Source organism: Condylura cristata, unplaced genomic scaffold (assembly GCF_000260355.1).
Source record: "Condylura cristata isolate star-nosed mole 26May11 unplaced genomic scaffold, ConCri1.0 scaffold00012, whole genome shotgun sequence".
Classification (NCBI taxonomy): Eukaryota; Metazoa; Chordata; class Mammalia; order Eulipotyphla; family Talpidae; genus Condylura; species Condylura cristata.
Window position 1 is genome coordinate 24,047,546 of NW_004567113.1, and position 22,694 is coordinate 24,070,239.

A 22,694-nucleotide genomic window follows, 5' to 3' on the forward strand; every position below is an offset into this window, starting at 1 on the left:
CCCTCCCCTTGTCAGCCCCCAGCCCGCAGCTGTTTCCTTCTGCCAGCCTTTTTGAACTCTGGTTCTTTTCCCTTGGTCGCCTCGCTCCCATTTCCCTACCCTGTGCTCTCTCAATTCCTCGTCCTTTATCCTCAGCCACCCGGCTTTTCCCCTCTTCTTTTCACCCACGATTCCTTCTTGACTTAAGATGACTTGTCTTCCTTACCCTCGTCCATGTCAACTCTGAAACCCGAAAACGACCCTTTATCTTTTTGCCTCGTGGCATATCAAAGACTGCAATCCTTAAAAAGTCTTCAGCGGCAAAGGAACGGGACGCGGGACCTTCTCTCCAGACACCCTCGAGCCCAGAACCAAGCTGCACCAGCCACCATAACTACTATTTAGCCCCACTGGAAAGGAGGCAGAGAGGCACCGGAGCAAACTTCAGCGGTTTCAGAGGATCCGTGGTTCCCGAATTCACAGGAGCCGCGTGCCAGAAGGCGAAAGACCCGGTGGGGAACGAGGAGGAGACGCGCGCCTCCCTCGCCCCCTCCGCGAGGTCTGAGCCGTGGACTGAGTGGCGCGGGACAGCAGCGCCGGAGGCGGCTGGGGAAGATGCGGGGCTCAGGGCCCCCGGGTGCGGGACGCCGGAGGCCCTCGAGCGGCGGCGGCAGCGGCGACCCACCCTGCACTTCTGCGTCTTTGGCCGGTTGCTACTCCGCGCCCCGCAGGGCCCCCCTCTGGACGTGCCTTCTTCTGTGCGCAGCTCTCCGGACCCTCCTGGCCAGCCCCAGCAATGAAGGTAGCGCCGTGGGGGTGGGGGCCGCGGCGACCTGGGCGGATGGGTGAGGCGGGGCCTGGGAGTGCAGGTCGGGGCGTGCTGGATGCTGCTGCCGCGGACGAAATCTCGCGCCTCGTCCGGAATTAATATTTGTCGCCCGCGTTCTCTGGCCTTTTCGCGCGCGCTCTGCTCTCTCTGGTTGCATTGTTTGACACTAGCAGCCAGGGCTGGGCGAGCAACCTCCATGTGGACAGAAGCTGGCTGGGGGGGCTGGGAAGTTAGAAGCTAGGGGGTATTAGGGGTCTGAGACCTGCTCCGGGAGGGTGGGTGCGGCTGGGTCTCGCTGGAAGCGTGTAGGGAAGTGACATTTCGGTCTGAAAGGAGTAGCGACTGCCCGAAGCGCAAGGGTCGGGATCTCCGGAGCGGTGGAGCTTTCAGAAACCGTTATTTGAGGCTGGTGGTGGGAAACATTGTGGGGGTGGCTGGATGCTTTTATTTTGGGGGAAAGTGCCTTCTGGGAGTTGTTATTTAGGGCATCACCAGATGCTATTCTGGGGTGAGTGACGAGAGCTATTATTTCTCGAGGGAGGAGGATGGCGAAGGAGAAAAGGCGCCCCACACTGTGGGGTGCCCTTCACTTTGTGGGGCTCGTAATCACACTAAGACGAAAGTGGAAGAAGGCGGGAAGGTGGGATGCCACGGGAGGTGGAGGTGGGGGTAGTGCCACTGCCTGGAAGTTGTTGCCGTCTCCCGGTTGCAATAGGGAAACAGCCCTCCTGCCGGCACCGATCCTAGAGTCCCCAACCTTCTTCCCCACCCCCAATTCTGCGCTCGGAACACAGCCCACTGTCTCGGCTGTCACTGGGAGAGTAGGGCCGAGCGCTGGAGCAGCACCTGTGAGGTTCGGAGAGCTCCGGGAGCGGAGCTTCGCCCTCTCCCGCCTGCGCTCTGCTGGTAGCCCTCGGCCTCCGTGTGCTCACCCTCCCGGCCCCTCCTCGCGCACCCGGACTGCGCTCTGGTCTCTGCTCAAGGGCGCATTCCTTAGGGGTGGGGGGACAGCATCTTAGATCTCGATCCCGGCTGCGGGAGGCGATCAGCTCCACTACGTAAACATCAAAAACCTTATGCCCTCAGCTGGAAGGCTTGGTGCCTTTGGGGCGCTCGGTGTCTTAAGTGATGCACAAAACCTTCAAAAAAAATTCCCTCCACTCCTGGGGCAGGGTCAGCTGGACCGGAAAGATGAAGCAGCCGCGGCGGAGTCGTGTGTGTTCGCATGACTTGCGCGGGTAGCGTCTTGGCCACGGGAGAAGGCGCTGAGCTGGTTTCAGAGCTTTGCCAGCTCGCTATGAACCCTGTGAAAGCAGGGCAGATCCAGATTCCCCACCTCACGCCATGAACTTCTTTAATCCCTAAATTTATTGTTTAATGTGATTTAAGGATTGCATGCAGTTCATTCACATACTTAACCTTCCCTCCCTTCACACACATACATATATGTATATACATGTATACATGTATATGTATAGATACATTTTCCATGCATAAACCCGGTAAGTTGAAAGTGTTTTCTGAAGTCATAGTCCTTTAACATCTCTTGTTAAATTTGTTGTGTTAGAAGTGTGGAGTATTATGACAGACTTAGGAGTCCTTTTATTAACTGTCCTGTTTCATGGAAAGGGAAGCATGTTTTTATTTCAACACTAATAGTGACATATATGTATCATTTCATGTTCTTCTTCTTTCATTTTACCCCCTAAGGTATGTTGTGTAAAGGAGGCTTATGTGGAGGTGTAAAAAGTAGTAGTCTTGGTTAGAGAATGAAAAGAGATGAAGTCTTTGGGAGGGTGATACTGAATGAGTACAGAGAACAAGGCTGTTCAGGAAGAAATAAAAGATAAAAGGAAACATGGAAGCAAGGAAATAACACCAGTCTGATCCTGGAAAGTGTTGTAAGCAGAGTCTGTATCTTGTAGAACATAGCCTTGATTTTACAGACTTAACACCCACAGGTTGTATTTTCCTAACCCCAGCTAGTGAAATACATCAAAATTTAGTTATAATGAGAAGGAGTTGCAAAAATCTAACCCAACAATTGTGGTGTTTTACTACTCAGTGCTCTGAAAACTAAACATAAAAGCTTGTTTATATCTGGGCACATTTTGGAACATAGTACTATTTTATATAAATAGAAAATATATTAATATCTATGACATTATCTCACTCACCCTATCTCTGGCAAACAAAGTTTTGCTCTTTTCATCAACATTATTCCAGAGCTTTAATTTTGTTTTGTAAAATTCATGTCCTTAGCTTCATTTTGATTTTCTGTGATAGTGCTATTATAAACTGATCAGAGATAATTTAATAATAAGATATTAATAACAGCAATCAATCTAAGTATCAAATTAGAATTTTTTTTGTATGTTTTTGATGGTTTCTTGAGGGACTTGGAAGATAAGGAACTGAAGGATTAAATGCATGTGTTGTATTTATTAATAACTTTCTCTCATATACTGTGCTTCCTGTGCCTATTAAATGCTTAGCCATTTCTCAAACTATAGTTTAAATATGTCTTATATAAGTGTACAATATGAATGTTCTCATTATGAAAGAGAAAAAAATTAAGGTAGAAATAATTGTGAGTTTATATTAGTAAGGGATATTGTACTCATTTAAAAAAAATATAGTTTAAGTATGCAGAAAAACAATGAGGGGAAGCCAAGCATGTATATCTAGTAGCTTGAATTTATATAAAATGAAAATCAGCATGTGTTGGGTAATGGACAATAAGAAGAAAACTTACTTTTTAGCTTGAATCTAGGATTTAAAAAATTAAGTTGTTCCATTGCATGCATTAGGCATAAATTACACATGGATGAAACCTTTCAACTATAGTTAAATACACACAACATTATAAAATAACATAGGGACATGTTTAGCAAAAAATTTTGTCTAAGATGATCAGGTAGTGCAAATGTAGGCAAGTGTATCAACAAGTGAAAATTTTAATAGATTTAATATGTAAAAGGGGCATGTCCACTGTTATGAATATTGGAGGTGGCCCTGAACTTATTCAGTAACTGCCACTTTTTGCTGTCTGGAGATATATTTGTAAACAAGCGTTATTTGACAAGTGCTTTTCGCAGCAGGGATTCTTGGCCAATTACTGCTGAACAGCTCTGCATTGAAAATGATTCACCCGCAGTGAATCAAGCTTAATTCATTGAAGCTACAGCCAGTAATGTCCCAGTAAAGTGCTTTTGACAGTTGTCAGCAGTTTGTGTTTTGGAAAGTCCAGTTTCTTGTCCCTGAATGTTTTGTATGTTTGAGAAAGTGGAATGGATTGGTTTTGGGGAGGAAAACAATCCCCCAAAGAGGAATATGTAAAGAGAAAAGTTATGGGCTAAATTGTTTGAAAACAATCATAAAACTGTAACTGTTTTCAGTAAAAAAAAAAAAGGAAGAGTTTGTTTTAGGGTTTTTGGTGTATAATAGGACCAGGCCCATAAAACAGATTGGAACACATAATAGATTTGTAAAACTAAATGACTTTGTTTTGTGACCTTGTCATCCTGTAGTATTTCATTTCCTTTTAGAGGAAGCAGCAGGACCCCACAGAAAAGGGACAGTAAAATCATTCCCTCACCAGGACACTACTGAACACAAAAAGAGAGCCATTACCCCTATTTGAATCATAGATTGTTGAACTAGAATGGGCCATAAATAGTTTGGCTTTTTGCTTTAAAAGTGACTGAGGGTTAGGTCTTGATGTGTTAGGTTTTACTTGAGGTACACAGAGATCTTGGTTTTCTGGTGCTTGGATGACAGGTAAGAGGATTTTATTTAGGATAGACAAGTCTTGTATTTACCATAGAAATTTTTCCTTTGATTGAAAATGCTCTTGTAATATCATCACTTGTAAATGTTATTAATTCTGTATTTCAATAGGATGTGGTAGTTATGGGAAAGGTTTCATTTTCTAGACTTAGAAATGTATTACTATTTAAATTATTAATATTCTGCTGTACAAAATGTGGTCACCTACAATACTTCTGTATAAAATATAAAATCTAGATGGTGTAACTATTTTTGAACATTCCCAATGGTTTAATGAAATATTAGAAACTATTCACTGTCACTGATGTTGAGAAAATGATTATGCATTAGTAATTTTCACTATATTTTTGCTGGTTGAGTTGACCATTTGAGCCTTTTGGGAGTGCTCAGTGTTTGTTTCCTTGATGTATTTGCTTGAAAATATTTAATTTTTTTGTCCTTCACTTGAAAGACTATAAAATAAAGACTATAAAAATAGCTTATAATGTGTATGCTAACTAACTAGCAATTTTTTTCTGATGAGTCAAATTTAATGTCCATATTTAAAAATGGAAAAATAAGCTATTAATATATTTTGAAGAAATTATTATTGTAAAAAGTAGGGATGACTCCTTATATGTTGTTTTTAAAATTTAAATTAACAGATAGATATGTTCATTTTACTAATGAGTAGTTTGAATTTAGAAGAATACTTAATTATTTAAAGATGTTTGTATTTTTAGAGATCTAAGAGTTTTCCAATTATTTTCATAAAGCATCAAAATTAACTAAAGTTTAATATCCAAACTTGCTCATTAATTATTACAGTATTTGTCCTTTTCTTTTTTTTCACGAGGAGTTTTACTACAAAGGCAATATGAGAGTTAAAAATGCAAATTGCTACCTTAGAGACTCCGAATGACTCTTGCTGTTCCAGTATTTCTGGTGAATATATATTTATCTATAGAGCAGAATAGCTCCTTCTGGTATACTCTACAGGGTAAATACATAGTTAGTCTGATCAAAATGTATATAATTAGTTAGAGATTCTTCAAAAGCATTATCATAGCCAATTATGGATATAAACACATCCAATAATAATTTTAATTAACTTTAGAAACTTTATCATATGTTCTATCTCAGACAAGGATGTACATGTACATTTTACATGGGTCGATACAAAGGTGGATACAAAATAAAATGAATTCTAAGGACTTTGCAAATACAGATAAAAATATTTCATAATTCTTACAAAATGTTTATATATTATTAAAATAGCAAAGTGGTGAGGTGTCATTTGATAGAGATGTAGGTAAATAAGACATCATCTGATCTAGTAAGAATATTCCAGATGAATTGGAAAACTGCAATACTTGACAGTTATTCACTGTGAAAATCTTTATGAACCATTTGTTCCACTGCAAATATTTATTTTAAAAAAAGTAATGATCTATTTTTATATATTTTTTAACTTTCAAAACATTTTGTGTATGTACTTAGGGGAGTCTCCCTTTATCTTATGTTTCTTTTTCTCTTTTTAAAACTTTCTGACCCACAGACATTTATTCAAAATTAGTAAAATAAATTTTAAACTGTTTGAACCAGATAAACTTTTCTTTTGAGCTAGAAACATAAGTTTAAGAGTTTCAAATTCAAATTTAGGGGAGAGCAAATCATTTTTGATAAAACCTTTATTAACAAATACAACATGATATAATAAGAGACTTTCCACAAAAATGGGACCAAGGTTGCCATAAAGTATATTTTGAAATAACTTTTTGTAAATCAAGTTTACATAGATAATAATGTAGATATTATGGAATAGTACAAACTTATCAGAATTTGCATTTTTCTTCTGACACTAGAAATTTTGCATACTTAGAATTTATTCTTCATGCATACAAATTTGAATTATACATTGAAAAGTGTGGTAATTTATGTTGTAATCATTTTTTCTCTTTTAAAAAAGGTTAGTTTAAAATTTCATGTAGAGCCCTTAATGTGTTACAAACTCCTAAAAGAAACTTAATTTAGTAGACCCACCACTTGGAGTGTTTAAAAACTGTGACTTAGTATGATGGCATTTATTAACTGCCATTTAATGTTAGTATATTTTTAAATACATTTAGTGATTTAAAGAAACTATAAGGAATCATTTATCATATTTAATACTGCCAAATATCCTCTAAAAATTTGAGTGTGAACTTAACCTTTAAAGTGCCATATACTTTGAATTCCAGATAAAGAGAACCCGGTAAATTATGTTCATCATAAACTTTAACTCTTCTTGTAAATTCTACAGTTTTAGTCTGTGATTAACATTTATATGGCTTTGCTACTTTATTAATATCATTTATATTATCTCTTTATTAGAGAATATATGAGACTTTGTTGATCAAAAGCTGATTATGGGTACATGCATTCTCCCCCTCCCTAACTACCAGATATTTGATGTCCATAGCTTTAATTGTAAATTTATTACGAAGAGTGCAATAATTTGGCCAGATGTCCTGTGGGAGAGTTGTGATGAGGCTGGAAGAAAGAGTGGGAAAGGATGTGAAAGTGGTATCAGTGTGAAATTGATCTAATGAAAGTACTTGGGCTTTATTTTTTATCTGTTTTTTTATATCACCCTACACATCACCTGTGCACACCTTCCGATTTTATATTTTTTGAAGATATACGTTCCAGCCAAATGAAAAAAACAAATCTCTTGAGTTCATTTTATTTCATTCAGTTAGCTTTTTTTTCCTTTTATTTCTCTGTAAGATCTACTGTTTTCACTAGTCATGCCAAATACTTGTGTCATTAGACACCCTGCAGATTAAATAATTGGGATTAAAGAGTCTGTGATGATTCTAATTCTATTTTAGTTGCTGGACTGTTGCCCAGGCCCTCTTCTCAGTCCATCACATATGGCTTGAGTTCTTCACTGAACTGGGCCTATAACTCTGTTAAGTAAATGATACTGGGGAGTGGGGGTGCCAAAACCTGAGGGCTGAAATATTTTGCATATGCTTTGTGAAAAAATGTTCCTACTTGGAAACATGTTTCAGGCTAAGTATTGGAAAACTAAGAGAAAATACAGTCTGTTCTTTTACTCAGAGAGGGTAATGTCTTTTATCTCATACTAATTTTGTACTTTTATTTGTTACAAATCCTTTTTCCTTCTGGCCCTCATTCCTGCTCCCTATCCCTCCCTCCTTACTTTTCTTCCTATTTCTCCCTCCCTCTTTCCTCTCCCCTCAACAACCATACACTATGCCTAGTTCTAACAAGGTAGAAGGATAAAGCTTCAGAAGATAAGAACCTTGTCTATTAGTTTCCAACATTCCCAGGAAATCATGGTTCCTCAGTAGATGATAAGACAATATAGTTCTATGTTAAATAAATATTGGAAACCAGTCCCTAAAGAAAAACAGAGCAGATTTTGACAAGTAAAGTGATACTTTAAACTTAGTTCATAAAACAGAAGTAAAAAGTTTAAAGCTTCTCTGTCATTTTTGCCTTTCCTATAAGATAACTCGCTTATTTACATTGCTCTGGCTCTACATTCCTGTTTCAGGATGCTTGTTAATGGCTTTTCTGTGTAAAGACAAACTCAGCAGGTAGATCCGGCTGGCACCAGCTCAACACAGCAGTCAGCAGCAGGAGCTTTGCCTTTGAGCCAATTTCCCAGTTATGTGAGGCCTCCCATCTTGTTCTGGCTGGGCAGGTGAGGCTGACACCTCTTCTTGAGGAAGAAGACAATGGACTCCCTTCTCTCTCAGGAGTTACTTTCAAGGCAGTGTGTAAAGTGTCTCCGGCAAGGGATTACAAAATGCCATCTGAGAAAAGTAGGAAATGTATGAAGACTGCAATGTCTGAAATTTTAACCACTTCAAGTTTCAAACTATCATTCTTGATTTCTCTGGTAAGAAAGTAGGGAAGAACAACAGAAGCCATTTAATCTTGCAGATTACTGTCTCTCTATTTATCCTGTGAAACATAGTAGGGATGGGATTAAATGTTATGGTATTAAATACAAATAAAGAGAAAATTTTTGGAATTCAAAAACATAATTTGTTGTTTATTTTCTTTTGGGTTTTGTTTTTGGTTAATCTCTGTCACTTGCTAACCTTGGACACTCATTTAGTTACTGTTAATTTTTTTTTAAGTACATTTATCTGTAGTATGGTACTACCTACTTCACACAATATAGAGAGCAAATAAAGTGAAACTACTTTGTATTTGACAGAGCAGTGTACAAATGTTAGTTGTGGGAGTGTAGTTGACTAAAACCTCTACAAATCACATGCATGTCCATACCTTATTGGGTAAGGATTAGGATATAAGAAAACACTGCTGCAGCAGTTTTGTGGATTTAAACTTACAAGGAAAATTTCTTCAGAAAAAGAACTTGAAAGTATTCCTTTTGGCAAGTATAAGAGAAATATAGACATAGTGAACACATTGCTAATGCCTTTGTGACATGGAGGTGATCCTTGTCATTGAGGGCCTTGTAGCTTAATTCTAATTGAGTTTACAGTCACTGTGCTCTTAAGGAATGGGGAGATGTAAAAATAGTGGTATGAGCTTTGTTCTTGAACCATCTGTTTCACTTTCAACATAACTGAATTATTAACACACACTCAAAAAGTAGTGTAAATAAAATAGTATTGTATATTTTTTTGTCTAGTAAAATTCATAGAGCAAAGCAGGAACAAAACAAATGTAAGTCTCTGTGATTTTGCCTCCTAGTAACTATGAGGTATTTGAGATAAGATTTCACAATCACAGGTATCATTTTCTTTGTATTGGATAATTAAAGAGAATCTAGGACAGGAAGACAATTAAAAAATGGAATTGAAAATGCAAATTTTGCATAGAGCTAGCTAAGAGAAAAATCCACCACATATTGTCCTGATTTTCTGTAGGTTTTGCATTATTTGATATAGAACAATAGACTGATTCAGAAAAATAAAGGGAAAACCATCAAGGGTCCTAGACTATATCAGTGCTACATATTCCCTCATTATTCCGTAGGTGAAGGTTAGATATTATTAGTCACAAAACAAATCAAAACATAACTTCAGATATTTTGTATATTTAGTCCTAGAATAGTATATTTTTGTGTTTGCCTTTTCTTTAGAACCCTGTACACACACACACACACACACACACACACAATACATTTAACACACTAGAAATAGATATAACACACACATATAATACCTAGGAAATATTATTACTACTACAACTGTTACCATCATCATTCCTATTTTACACATGAAGCATCTGAGACAGGAAATAGTTAAATGGTTACAGATCTGAAATTGGTAGAAATCTGCTTTCAAGACCTTACAATATTGCTCTTGTCTCTTCTGTCCTGGAACTGTTACTGAAACAGGAATGAATGACTTGTCTCTCTTTCTGTCCCACCAGATAAGCCCTCCCATTTCCTTCTAGGTTTAACAACTTCATTTTCCTACTTTCAGGGGAAAAGAGCATCATTAGGAAAATAACATTCTGAACTGATGACCACCAGGTGATGCTGAAAACAAGCTGGTGTCAACTGGTTGCAGGGATAAACATGCAGACCCAGGCCCACTGCTCCTTCCACCCCCATGTAATGCTGGATAATATCCCTGCCCTCTGCCCAAAAGTACAGTGGTCTTTCAAGCATGAGTCTGCTGCCCTTATCAATTTGTTTGTCTCTACCAACCAAACAATGAATCATTTTATAGTGAGTAGAAAGTACATTAAGTATGCATACAAAAATTCATGTGTAGTACTGGGTATAATTGTTTTCCTGGTCACATTTAACTCCCAACATTTTTTCCTTCTTACTAAATAATTGACCAGCTGCTTGTCATCAGATTCTTCTAAGCTGATTTACTCTGTTTTGATATCTTCCCTCATCTTTGTTCAAAATCTCCCACGTGTCCAGTGGAAGGCTTTTGTAAGTTATCCAGTTCTCAGTTCTTTGCTCCATCTACATTCCAGATCTACCTTTGTATATAGAAATTTCAATATGAAACTCTCTCCAAAAGTGTTACTGTTGATCATCCATCACCCCTTGTTGTGTTGGGAATAGAGGGTTGTTTTGAAAAATACATTTGCCTTCACTTGTGATAGGTATTTTTGGCAATGGTTCTGATAACAAATGAGGGGACTGAAATGTTCAGTAGAAAGTATATTCACCTTTCATCTCCTATCTAAGCCAACCCTTTGGTGTTTTTAAAATTTTCTTTATAGAGAGGGTTATTTTAAATATTTTATAATTACTTTTATGCAACTTACAATGCAAAAACCTTTGTAGCTTACACAATGCAATACCCTACATTATTTCATGAGACTCTCATAAAAATCTCTATAGAATGGATTAGATAAATAGTTGTAATAAACAGAACACATATAGAAAGACTTATCTGTGCAAAATTAGAATTAGTTTCAAAGTCACATTCTTAGAAGTGCAGAATCTGTTTTCCACTTCAAGGCAGTATACCATTGGTCTAAAGCCTTGCTGAAACACAACTTATGTGTCCTTGGGCAACCTAGAGTACCTTTGTGCCTAAGCTTTCTTATCTATAAAACAGGATTTTATAATGGCCTGGAGTAGTAACAATAGAGTGAATTTGCATAATGAAATACTTCATAAAAATTCTGGTACATAGTAAGAATTATATAAATGTTAATATATGTTCTACATAAATAGTGTGGGTTGAGTCTAAACAAGTTCTATCTATTAGGTCTAATTTTAATGTGAATGGAAATATTAGGAGAAAAATATTTGCCTTCACTTCAATTGTTGTAGCTGTCCTTGTTTACTCCCCAGTTAGCCCTTTAATAACTCTCCAGTGCCCTCAGGCTAAAATCTAAACTCCCTGAGCTCCGTATCAAGCTTTCAGGATTTGCTTCTGGCCCTTTCTGACTCTACCCTCTATCCCTACAATCCAAATTTCTGTGGGGGAAGCCTGCTTTTATTGCATTGAGGTTCTGAGTGTTCAGTAGGAAACACTGCTTGCCTTCCTCTGACTAACTTGATCTTTCTACTTAGATCAATAAGTAAGACCCCTTCAAGTTACCCCAAGATTGTGTGTTAATTCTTATTTTATGTGCAGTATCACACAGGGAATTAGAATTGGATTTCTGCCTTTATTTTATACTTGGGGTATTTGAACAGAATAGAAATCGCTATAAAAAGTAAAGGTTAACCAGAGAAAGTCCTCTTGACCTGCTTATTCCCCAGTAACAGAGGTAGTATCATTTGCCAACTAAAGCAAATTAATTACAGGAAAAGTGGCACTTTTTTTGTGTGTGTGTGTATCAAATGCACCAACACAAAGAAATCTTTGGCTGTCTGTAAACTCAATGAAAGACAGAAACAGTGCTCCATATTTCCTCAGTGAAGTATGCTGTATGCCATAATTTGTTTAATGAAACAATGTTATTAAGTAATTTCTTCATTTTTTTTGAAGACAGTGCTTTAAAAAATAAAACACCCAGTCTTACCATATACTTCCCTTGCTGATGGAGCCAATATAGCCCTTCTCCCAAATTTATAACTAAGAGAATTTAGAATCTCTAAACTTCCAATGAAAAATGTGTAATTTGCCAACATGTTATTAGCAAAAATATTACCAGTAGAATATGTTAGATTTGCCAGAATTATAAAAGTTCTATTGAGATTGGTAAATGACCAGAAGAAGATGAATAGATATTTTGTGGTCACCATTTCATTTTGACTTAATCAACTACTGCTTTCCCACTCCCTTTTTTATAATATGTTCTCAGAATTCATTACTTCAGTTACTATCATTCAACACAAAATAAATTTCTCTGCTTTAAGCTTGACTCAATTTTAACTCTAGAAAAACAATTAATATAAAACATATGTTTCTTAATGGTCTACATTTCTTGGGAAGGGATGGATTTACTCTTTCATTTGTTCTGGATTTCCTGTATTCTTTGGACTGTCACTTATTTTATGAAGCACTTTCAATTTATAACTTGGAAGGAATTCTTAATATTGCAAGGAAAGTAGTAGGAAAGTGGATACCATTCACCAAGTGAATAAAATTCACATTCAAAAATAGATTTATAATGGAGAACATTTAAAATGTTATGATAAATGATGATTTAAGTAGTTTTGCTAGTGTGTTTAGTTCTAACCAGTGTCTGATTAGGGTATCTGATTATCTCTTTGTTTACTCTAAAATAATAACAGATGCAACAGAAATATCAGAATATTCTATTGAGCTAAGACTTCTTTGATCTGAATCTTTCTCTAGATGAGAAAGATAACAAAAATAATAACAAAGACTAGCACCAGATAATCTCTTTTAATTCTCAGAGCAAAGGTCAGTGTGAGGTGGATACTGTTACTACTGTTCGCTGGTAAGAGATTAGATTTGGGAGAAACTAGGTAATTTGCACTTGTTACACAACACATAAATAAACAGGATAGGGGCCGGATGTGTTTGATGTATAAACTATTGATTGCACCCATCTTCTAGAGACTACATTTACCAAAATGTACTTAGCATTATGATTTGTGCACACAATCTTTCAAGGAAAAATCATGGTTTATTACTAAAATTGCATGTTTTATAGGAAAAACAATTTGAACGAGAATAATAAAATATGAACACGTGGAAAATCTATGTCAAGAACAGCTCATATCATTAATACTAATGCACGTGAACAGAAAACTTAAGTACAAGTTTTTATTTACACAGTTCTCATTTCCTATTCAAAAACCTGTGAGTTCATCAAGAAACATGTTTTTCTGTCTCTGGGATTTGAAATAAACTGGTCACTGTGGTGTTTGTGTTACCAGGCAAACTGGGGGCACCTCAAGGCCCACAAACCTTATGCTCTGAATGTATAAGAATGTGTAAACATGTATAAGATCTTCAGTAGAAAAGGACTTCGATAGAATTCATGTGCAATAGAAAGAAGTGAAAAGAAAGAATATATATATTATATATATTCTTTGGCCCCAAAGCTTTGCCATAGTCTAAGTCACCTTAGGTTTGGCCCAAAAGCTTTGCCATAGTCTAAGTCACCTTAGGTTTGGCCCAAAAGCTTTGCCATAGTCTAAGTCACCTTACAACTGGGAACCAAAAGGAAGAGACAGAAGAAGCCAGCATGTCTGGAAGAAAAAGAACAAAATGAAATATAAATCTAGATAAAGGCTTCTATCGTCAGCCTCCCTTCTTGCCTCTTACCCAAGTTTCATCCAAGTGTCTCCTGCCATGTTCCTCAAGTCCCTGGAATAAGTACAAGGCCAAGAAGCAAGTGTGGGTTCTTCTTCACCTGTCTCTTTGCTTCACATGCCTCCTCTAGGTCTTCCCTCTACAAATCCTTCCACTGGCTGCTCAGCTCCACCCATCCTTAGGTTAGGGAAGCTGGAACCTCTCCTTTACTTGGGGACTAAATGCTTATATTTGTACTTGGGGTATTAAACAATATAATCAAGAATATACGTAAGAATTTTCAATATATGCAGAACCGATTTACATCTTGATAGTTTCTTATTTCCATCATTGTTGAAAGCCAAGAACATAATGTTAGAAGTGGATTTCAAACTTTTTTTTTAAAAGATGTATTTATTTATTCGTACAGAACTGGGATACAGGCCAGAGATGCAGAGGGTGAGAGGATTCACCAGAGACAGAGTGGGGAACAGAACAGGCAGATCGAGGAAATACACTGCTGAGGCGAGCAGTGGGCGGGTCAGGAGAGGTCTGCCACGCCATGTGGATCTCCTCCAGGGCAGGCGGGAATCGAACTTATGCGGAAGTGGCTTAAGCTTCTTTGTGCAGTGCTTTAACCCGCCGCACCACCAGGGAGGGCCCGGATTTCAAACTTTTTTAAGCAATAAACTTTCATTCAAAACAAATAACCATGGAAAACCAATACATAAAGCAGATAACAAAAGAATTACTGAGTTTTTTGGTTCTGTTTTTACCTCTTCCCTCCCTTCATCTGTACCTCTGAGACAATTCTTTAGAACCACAGGGGCCATTATGAGCTAATTGTGAAAAACATATGTTAAATATAAAATGGATTTTGTGTAGAAGATCAATGTACTATGACCTGGCCTGTAGCTTTCTAGATCTAACTTAAAAATAAGTTAAAATATATGGCAAAGTTTACTTTGAGCCAGTATTTCCTAACTTATATGTGCTTGTCAGAGTTAATTTCAGAACATTGTTAAATATATTAAGTCTGACATATAAATAATAATATCTAACAACAACAAAAATATATTATGTGTAGACTCAACTGGACTCACTGATTTAAAATTATTAAAACAAGTCCCTCATAAGTCATGAATTTAGAATCTGGCAAGATGTAGTTTTATACATCTATAAATAATTGCAAATTTTGTCCTTGTTAAAGAACCCTTCCTTAGAACAGAGATACTCAGTGTTGTGTTCTGGGTCCTGTACAGTTCACAGATTTTTTAAGACTCAAGTTTGACATTACAACAACATTTCAACAGTGCACTGGTAGACTTGTATCATTGCACAGAGCATAGCCTAATTTTAATGCTATCTAATGCCAATTAAGCAAGTATAAGAATCATCTGGGTGGTGAGAACATTCTAAATGCAATCTCTTGGGTTCCATTTACTACATCCTGCTTTTATAGGTTTTAGAATGTGTCAATGTATTTGCATTTGTCAAAAACACCACGTGAGTGATTTTAATGCAGGCAATTTCAGAAACACCCCACTGAGAATAACTCACCAAGTTTTTATTTTTTATTTTTTTTTAAGATTTACTTATTTGTGCATACAGAACTGGGGTACAGGCCAGAGGCTCAGGGGCAGCGAGAGGCTTCACCAGAGACAGAGTGTGGAGCAGAAAAGACAGATCGACTAAGTACACTGCTGAGGGGAGCAGTGGGCGGGTCAAGAGAGGTCTGCCACACCATGTGGTCACCTCCGGGGCAGGCGGGAATCGAACTCATGCCGAAGCGGCTTTAGCTTCTCAGTGCTGTGCTTTAACCTGCTGTGCCACCAGGGAGGGCCAACTCACCAAATTTAGATAGGTTGGGAGATAGGTAAGTAAGTGGGTATGTAGATAGATAGATAGATAGATAGATAGATAGATAGATAGATAGATAGATAGATAGATAGATAGATAGATAGAACATATTTATGATTAACACAGTATATGTTATATAAACATTTTCTAATATTAATCTCCTAAAGGAACATGTGAAATTGTGCTAAGGCTAAAGGTGATGTTTATTAGTATCATATATCACCGTGCACACTAAAGACATATAATATGTTAGTGAACTGTGAAAGGTAATATAAAGTGATAAAGGAAAGAAAATTAAGTATGGTTTGATATATAGCCAATGATTGTGCCATTTGCTATCAGAACAGACCAAGATACATGTATCAACATTTCCCCTTTAGATTCCTAGATAATATTATACTCCTTTTGAATGTGGTCATAACTATCCCTAAGTGCCACATGTTAATTTAGATAATTATACCCTAAGAGAGACTGACTCTAGGGATATAGAATGATTATTTCACAGGTAATGCATACAAGTAAGTATCTTTTCTCAGAGTCAAGCAATAGGAAGTCTGAATAATCAGAAGGATGCTTCTTGTTTTAGTCACTGATGCAGTCCCAGGACCTAGACGAATTTTTGCTACCTAAGATGTTTAATAAATATTCCTAAAGGATGCGTCCACATTTTTCAGGTGCCATATTCCATAGAACTTGAATGGAAGATAAGCAGTGAGCTGAACTTTCTCCTCAGGTGTTTATATAATATCTGTATTATGCTGCAAATAATAGAAAAACTACCCATTGGTGACTTAAAATGTAGAGGAGTCTTTTCAATATTTGAGAATCTATTTTCAGAGTAAACACTTGTGGTTTAGATTCAGTGGTCTAATATCAGGATGGGAATCGTGGGTTTTTTGTCTAGCAAGATTATTGATGGGCCCTCCCTGGTGACACAGTGTGATAAAGTGCAACACTGTAAAGCTGTGTGTAGCCACTGCAGCATGAGTTTGATTCCAGTTCAGGGAGCTGACCCACATTGGCATGCGCAGACCTCTCCTGACCCATCCACTGCTCCCCTCATCAGTGTATTTCAGTAGATCTGTCTGTTCTGCTCCCCACTCTATCTATGGTAAATCCTTTCACCCCCCACATCTCTGTCCTGTACCCCAGTTCTTGTATGTATAAATAAATAAATCTTTAAAAAAAAAAAGATTATTGCTTCCTGGTTGCCAGAAGACAGTCACATCTCCAAATATCACATCTAGTTCAGGGAAAAAGGAGTCAAGAGTCATGTCAACTGCATTAATCCTTCAGTTTGGACAACAAAATCTCCTGAAATTGGCAAGCAGATTTCTGTTTATATCTTATTAGCCAGACCTATATAACAAGGCCATCAGATTTAATGGAGACTAAGATAATAGAAACATGATTATCATTATTTGCTAAAATGGGTCATGACCCATTGTTTGGTGCTGGGCATACTGCCACTCTAAACACAAGTGAGCTTCTGATACCAAAGTAAAACAATGGATCTGAATAATTAATAAGCATAGAAGTGTCTGCCACAATATAACAGAAAAATGAAACTAGTTTATTTTCTTTTCTATACAAAATAAGACTTGGTCAAATACCTAGTTTATATTTTGACTGAAAAATAGATACTAGGTACCAGTTCATTAGTCAAAAAAAATATCATTTCTAGATCATCAATCATAGCCTGTTAAGATGTACAATTCATTGTATTTTAATACGATGACTTAAAAATACTTCAACTTGAATGCTACTGCCTATTTTGAGATGCATAATTAGAACTGAGTGCCAAATATTTTCAACCATCTGCAATTATTGGACATAGTACTTGTTAGTATTTCTCTCTGTATTGCTTTACATGTTGACTAATTTTTGATGATAAAAAAAATCTTGTCCAAAAATTTTTGTGGCATGTATTTTTCTTTTTTTTTCTATTCTAGATAACAAAAAGCCATCATGTAGAGCTTTCATCAACCTACCAAATTTGGGTCACTTCTTATTTCAAAAAGATAACTACTGAGCCATCCAATTGTCTGCACAATTCGAATGTGCCATCACCTTAAAATAGACAATAAATTCGTACAAGTTTCTGTCTGATTTAGTGCATGTTTAGGTCTAATCATCATTTTTCCTACCCTGAAGGGCTGGAAAGCTAATGATTATATAGATTGTTTTGCAATTTGGTATATTTCAATCAAGCATTAGGAGTAATTAGGCAATGGGGCTAAGGATTCATTCAAAATAAAGAATCAGCTTTGCATATATTTCCATTCTATTTTTGACATCGTGTACTTTTTGACATCTCAAGGGAAAGTATATTTGGACTAATAGATGCTTTGTTTTGGCCCAATTAACATACTTAAAACATCATGAATAACAGAAAAAAAGAAGAAAACACAGTTTATCATTACATTGTTGCTTACTTACCTTTTTGCTTTTTGGAATCTTTTAATTTATTGTTAGAAATTTAATAATAAACTAATATTTCTGCAGGAAAAACTAAAGTCCATTTTTTTAAAGATTAATATGTCTGAAGACTTCGATCTTACTTACAGTACTACTTAGTGCATTATGGTAGAGACTGGCTACCATAACACTGTAACATACTGTTTATAATTAGTTTATTTAATAAAACTCATTGACATATATGTGAATATACTTAACTCATATGCATATAAACTTATATATTATTTAAAATTTTCAAGGAAGCAAAAGAAAGAACTTTGTAGTTAGATTTGGATTTAGAATTAAGCCACAAACATTTTAGCAATAGGATCTTAGAATACTTCCCTATTTAACTTTTTCCAATTTCATTTTCTTTATATGTAAAAATGATGAAAATAACCAATCAAAAGGCCAGTGTTAGATTAAGCAATAAAATGTATGTTAAAGAGACATGTATATTTATATTAGTTTCAATAAATGATATTATAAATATGGGATTGAGGCCCTCCCTGGTGGCGCAGTGGGTTAAAGCACAGCACTAAAAAGCTTAAGCCACTACTGCATGAGTTCGATTCCCGCCTGCTCCCGAGGTGACAACATGGCGTGGCAGACCCTCCTGACCCGCCCGCTGCTCCCCTCAGCAGTGTACTTCGTCAATCTGCCTGATCTGCACCCCACTCTGTCTCTGGTGAATCCTCTCACCCTCCGCATCTCTGGCCTATACCCCAGTTCTGCATGAATAAATAAATAAATCTTTTAAAAAAAATGGTATTAAGGTCCTCAAATTACAATAACTTACATTCAGTTCTTATAGTAGGATACTAGATCTGTAAGACTGATGAGTATGCTCTATACATTGAACTATTCTCATAGTAAATTGTGAATAATATTTATTTTTTGAGTCTTTAAGTACTGAGGATTCACACCATTTTCATATTATGATGTGGAACTAAGTTTTAATGAGTATGTTTGGTAGTATGGTTATTTTCAAGATTGTTACGTTATCTAATATTGACTATTCTTTTTTTTAAGATTTATTTATTTATGCATGCAGAACTGGGGTACAGGCCAGAGGTGCAGGGACAGTGAGAAGATTCACCAACACAGGTGGGGAGCAGAACAGGCAGATCCACGAAATACATTACAGAGGGGAGCAGCAGGTGGGTCACGGGAGGTCTGCCGTGCCACATGGATCACCTCTAGGACAGGAATTGAACTCTACTGAAGCAGCTGCAGCTGGCTTGCAGTGCTGTTTCCTAACCCATTGCGCCACTAGGGAGGGCCCTAGGTAAAACAACTTGTGCAGATACCACACATAGTATGGACTGGATACTAGTTCTGAATTCTTTTTTGCCATCCCCATGAACTTGCATTTTTAACATATGTAACAATTTAAAATATTTAGTATAGATTTCTGATTGATTTTTACTTCCTTTATGGTAGGAATATTCTGCTACTTATTTTTTGAAGAGCAATGTCTAAAAGTTCTTTGTTTATAATGATAAAGAATATTTTGAAACAAAATGGAACAAAACCAGTAAAATGAACAGAGATGAAGTTATTTTAAATAAAGACAATGTAATTTTGTAGGCAAGAATTAAGTATAATATTGGGTTAGCAAAAAAAAATAAATAACATGATATATTCTATGTAAAAAATGTGTCAAGACTTTTCCAACAACCCAATATATTAAGATTGAAAGGGACAACAAAAATCTATTTTTGATATCACTTCAAAGATAAATAATGTGGGAATTTAAGTGATTCCTTTGGAAATGTCATTAGAAATCTTTCAGTAGAATATTGGAAGTATCAAGACATGTTAGGAACAGAAAAGAAGAATGAAGTTTGCCTGAAAATTCTGCCACTTAGCAGTTGTACCAGTTAGGATGTCTTCCTTGGCACATAAGGGCAAATCACTTACCCATTGGATTAAACAACAAAATTGATTTTTTCCCACATAACAGAATGTCCTAAGAGAGCAAGTTTCAAATTTAGATGGATTAGCAACTCTATGATACAATTTGGAACCAGATACTTCCACCCTTTCACTCTGCCAACCTTAATCTGTAGGCTTTGCTTTCCTGCTGATTCTCCTTATTTTCTCTAGATGGCTGCATCAGTTCCAGGAAATACACCCATACCCAGCCAAGACAGCCAGGAGTTTCTTTTTCTAATGTTTTCCTCTCAAAACTCCTTTCCCTTGCAGATCACTTTCACAGTTCACTGGACAAAATAGAATCAATAGTGAGACCACATAATTGGAACTGAAATAAGTCAGTGCCCCTAAAATGTAGAAAGCGAAAATCCTGAATGATAATGGAGAGGAAAATAGAGACAAATCTGGAAGGGTTCACGTTAAAACATCATGACACAACTGTAAGGTTGAAGTGTGGGAGTGACATAGTAGTATCAGCAGCTTAGAAAGTTCTTTCTGGATGAAGTATTTTGAAGAAATTTTCAGGAATGATCCCTCTTCATTGAAAAACTAGGGAAATTTTCAAGTTTAAAATTATAACAAGGATTTTGATGGCATAGAGTTAGAATTGGTTGAATTTGTTCATTGTTTCAAGCTGGGGGTAAAATGATGGAAGATGAAGGTGACTCATTGATTTCTGGGAAAAAACCAATTTATTATATCACATGCACACAAATAAGGAGCCCAGGAGGAGGACTTTATTTTTTTCCCTTGGATAGGGAAGATTCATTGTTCATTTTGGGACATGCCAAGTTTGAGGTGACTGTGTAGCATACATAGATGCATCAATAACCAGAAGGGTGTTTGACGAATTGTTAGAAATTTCAGAAAAGAGAAATGGACATGATACATTAATATGGCGGGGGGGGTATTAACATTGACATTATGACATTATACCTGAAAGACTTTGAAATTCATCAACTCTTCTAAAGGGTCTTTACACAGAGATACATGCAAATATTGCCCTCAAAAACCAACCAAAACAAACAAAAATAAATATAATAGTCATTCTCTAACCTAAACAGTCTAAACTAATGCCAACTTTATATGAACTAGTGCCTAGACATTTGTTTTTCTTTTTCTAGAAACTTAATCTTTAATATTAGTTTAAGTCCTAGTCAAGAATTATTGGTGTAGAATGGAAGTGGAAAAAGTCTAAAAAATAGAATATTGATCAAAGCTAAAGTTTGAAGGATTAGCACAAGAATAGTAGCTTAAAATGGAAACAAGTAGCCAGAGATGTAGAAGAAAATCACAAGAATATGTAGTCACTAAAGACAAACATTGAGAGTTTGTTCATGGAGAGCATAGACAAATGTTTCCAAAAGAGAAGGCAAATTAGTAATTCAGAACTACAACACATGATATCACTTTTGAGCTCAGCAACAGAAATTTTGGTGGAGTGAATTTGAAGAATGTTGTAATTAGTAAGGAAAGGAATAAGGAGGATATGCAGAAATGTACAGGTATATCAACATTGCATTTAATGATGAGCTTAGAATAGTACAGAGAGGGGGCATTAACTAGACGAGAATGTAGTGTTATTTTTTATGTATTTCAGCTAAATCTTTAAAAACACTTTGTGGCTTAATGTGTGAAGGAGTTAATTTCCTGAGGATAGTAGATATGTCAGATAATGTTGATAATCCTTTTGAGGATACAGTTAAATTTAAAATGAATGGATCTCCTTAGTTGTGGTATTTTTCTCCAGCAATATTCAAAGACAATGTTTCACATGCTGTAAAGTAGATTTATACAAGAAAAATATTCAGTTCATGATCTTTGGATGTCCAAGCCGCTAGGCATCTACAGTCAAGGTAGATACAGTCCTGGCTGATTTAACCACTTGGTTGCAGGAAGTCATAGACATGATTTATGATTTTTCAGGAAAACCTTAATTTTTGCTTCATCTTTTTATCCTTCCTTAATTTCCTTGCTGGGATGCGTGGTGCATGCTGAACTGCTATATGTCATTATTCTTGTTGGGTTTCTAGGTTTATTGAAATGATTAAAAGTAAAAACAAATATAAGTTTCCCAGTAGAACATCATACACATACTAAGTACCAAGTAAGTTCCTTTTTCTGTAATTTTTCTTTTCTTTTTAAAAAGCTGATATAGTAAGGGTGCTTAATATTACAAAATAAATTATGCTTGTCCATTCGTAGACTGCAGAAATACATTTGGTTGTGAGTTCTTGCCATCAGGTAAAGAGATGCCAGAAATCTATACCAAAACATTTAAACCTATAACAACTTTGCTAAATTTACAAAATTAGTTTTCTAATGGGAAACACATGTCCTCTTTCTCTGAACTCATTTTATTAAGTTTTCTTTGTTCCCCAAAGCATTTGTCAAATTATGAAATTTAGCCTGGAATTAAAAAGTCACATCTATGCTGGGTAGGAACATGAGAGAGGCTAGATGGCTCTGTCTGGGTTTATTCCCACAGATTAATTGAATGTGTGCTGTAATTGAATCCAGTAGCTTTCTGATGCTGTTAAATGAAAATCAATAGGCAAGTGCCATCAAAATTCTTCTGTATGTAATGGGACTTTGATTCCATGCCTACAGCTAGAGAGAATGTCATATTATTGGATTCAAATCCAAATTATTCTCACTTCATACAGTGGTGGATTTCCAGCTAC

The 22,694-nt window shown here is 36.5% G+C and overlaps 1 protein-coding gene across 4 annotated transcripts in view; it reads left to right on the top strand.

Moving 5' to 3' along the window:
• Nucleotides 1–37: 37 nt before the first annotated feature.
• EPHA5 (EPH receptor A5) overlaps nt 38–22,694 on the top strand; it is a 277,999-nt gene continuing 255,342 nt past the window's right edge. For all 4 annotated transcript variants that reach the window (XM_004681266.2, XM_004681269.2, XM_004681268.2 and 1 more), the window contains exon 1: nt 38–781. In XM_004681266.2, the coding sequence (XP_004681323.1) occupies nt 595–781 (187 nt within the window). In that variant the 5' untranslated portion in view covers nt 38–594. The remainder of the gene's footprint in view (nt 782–22,694) is intronic.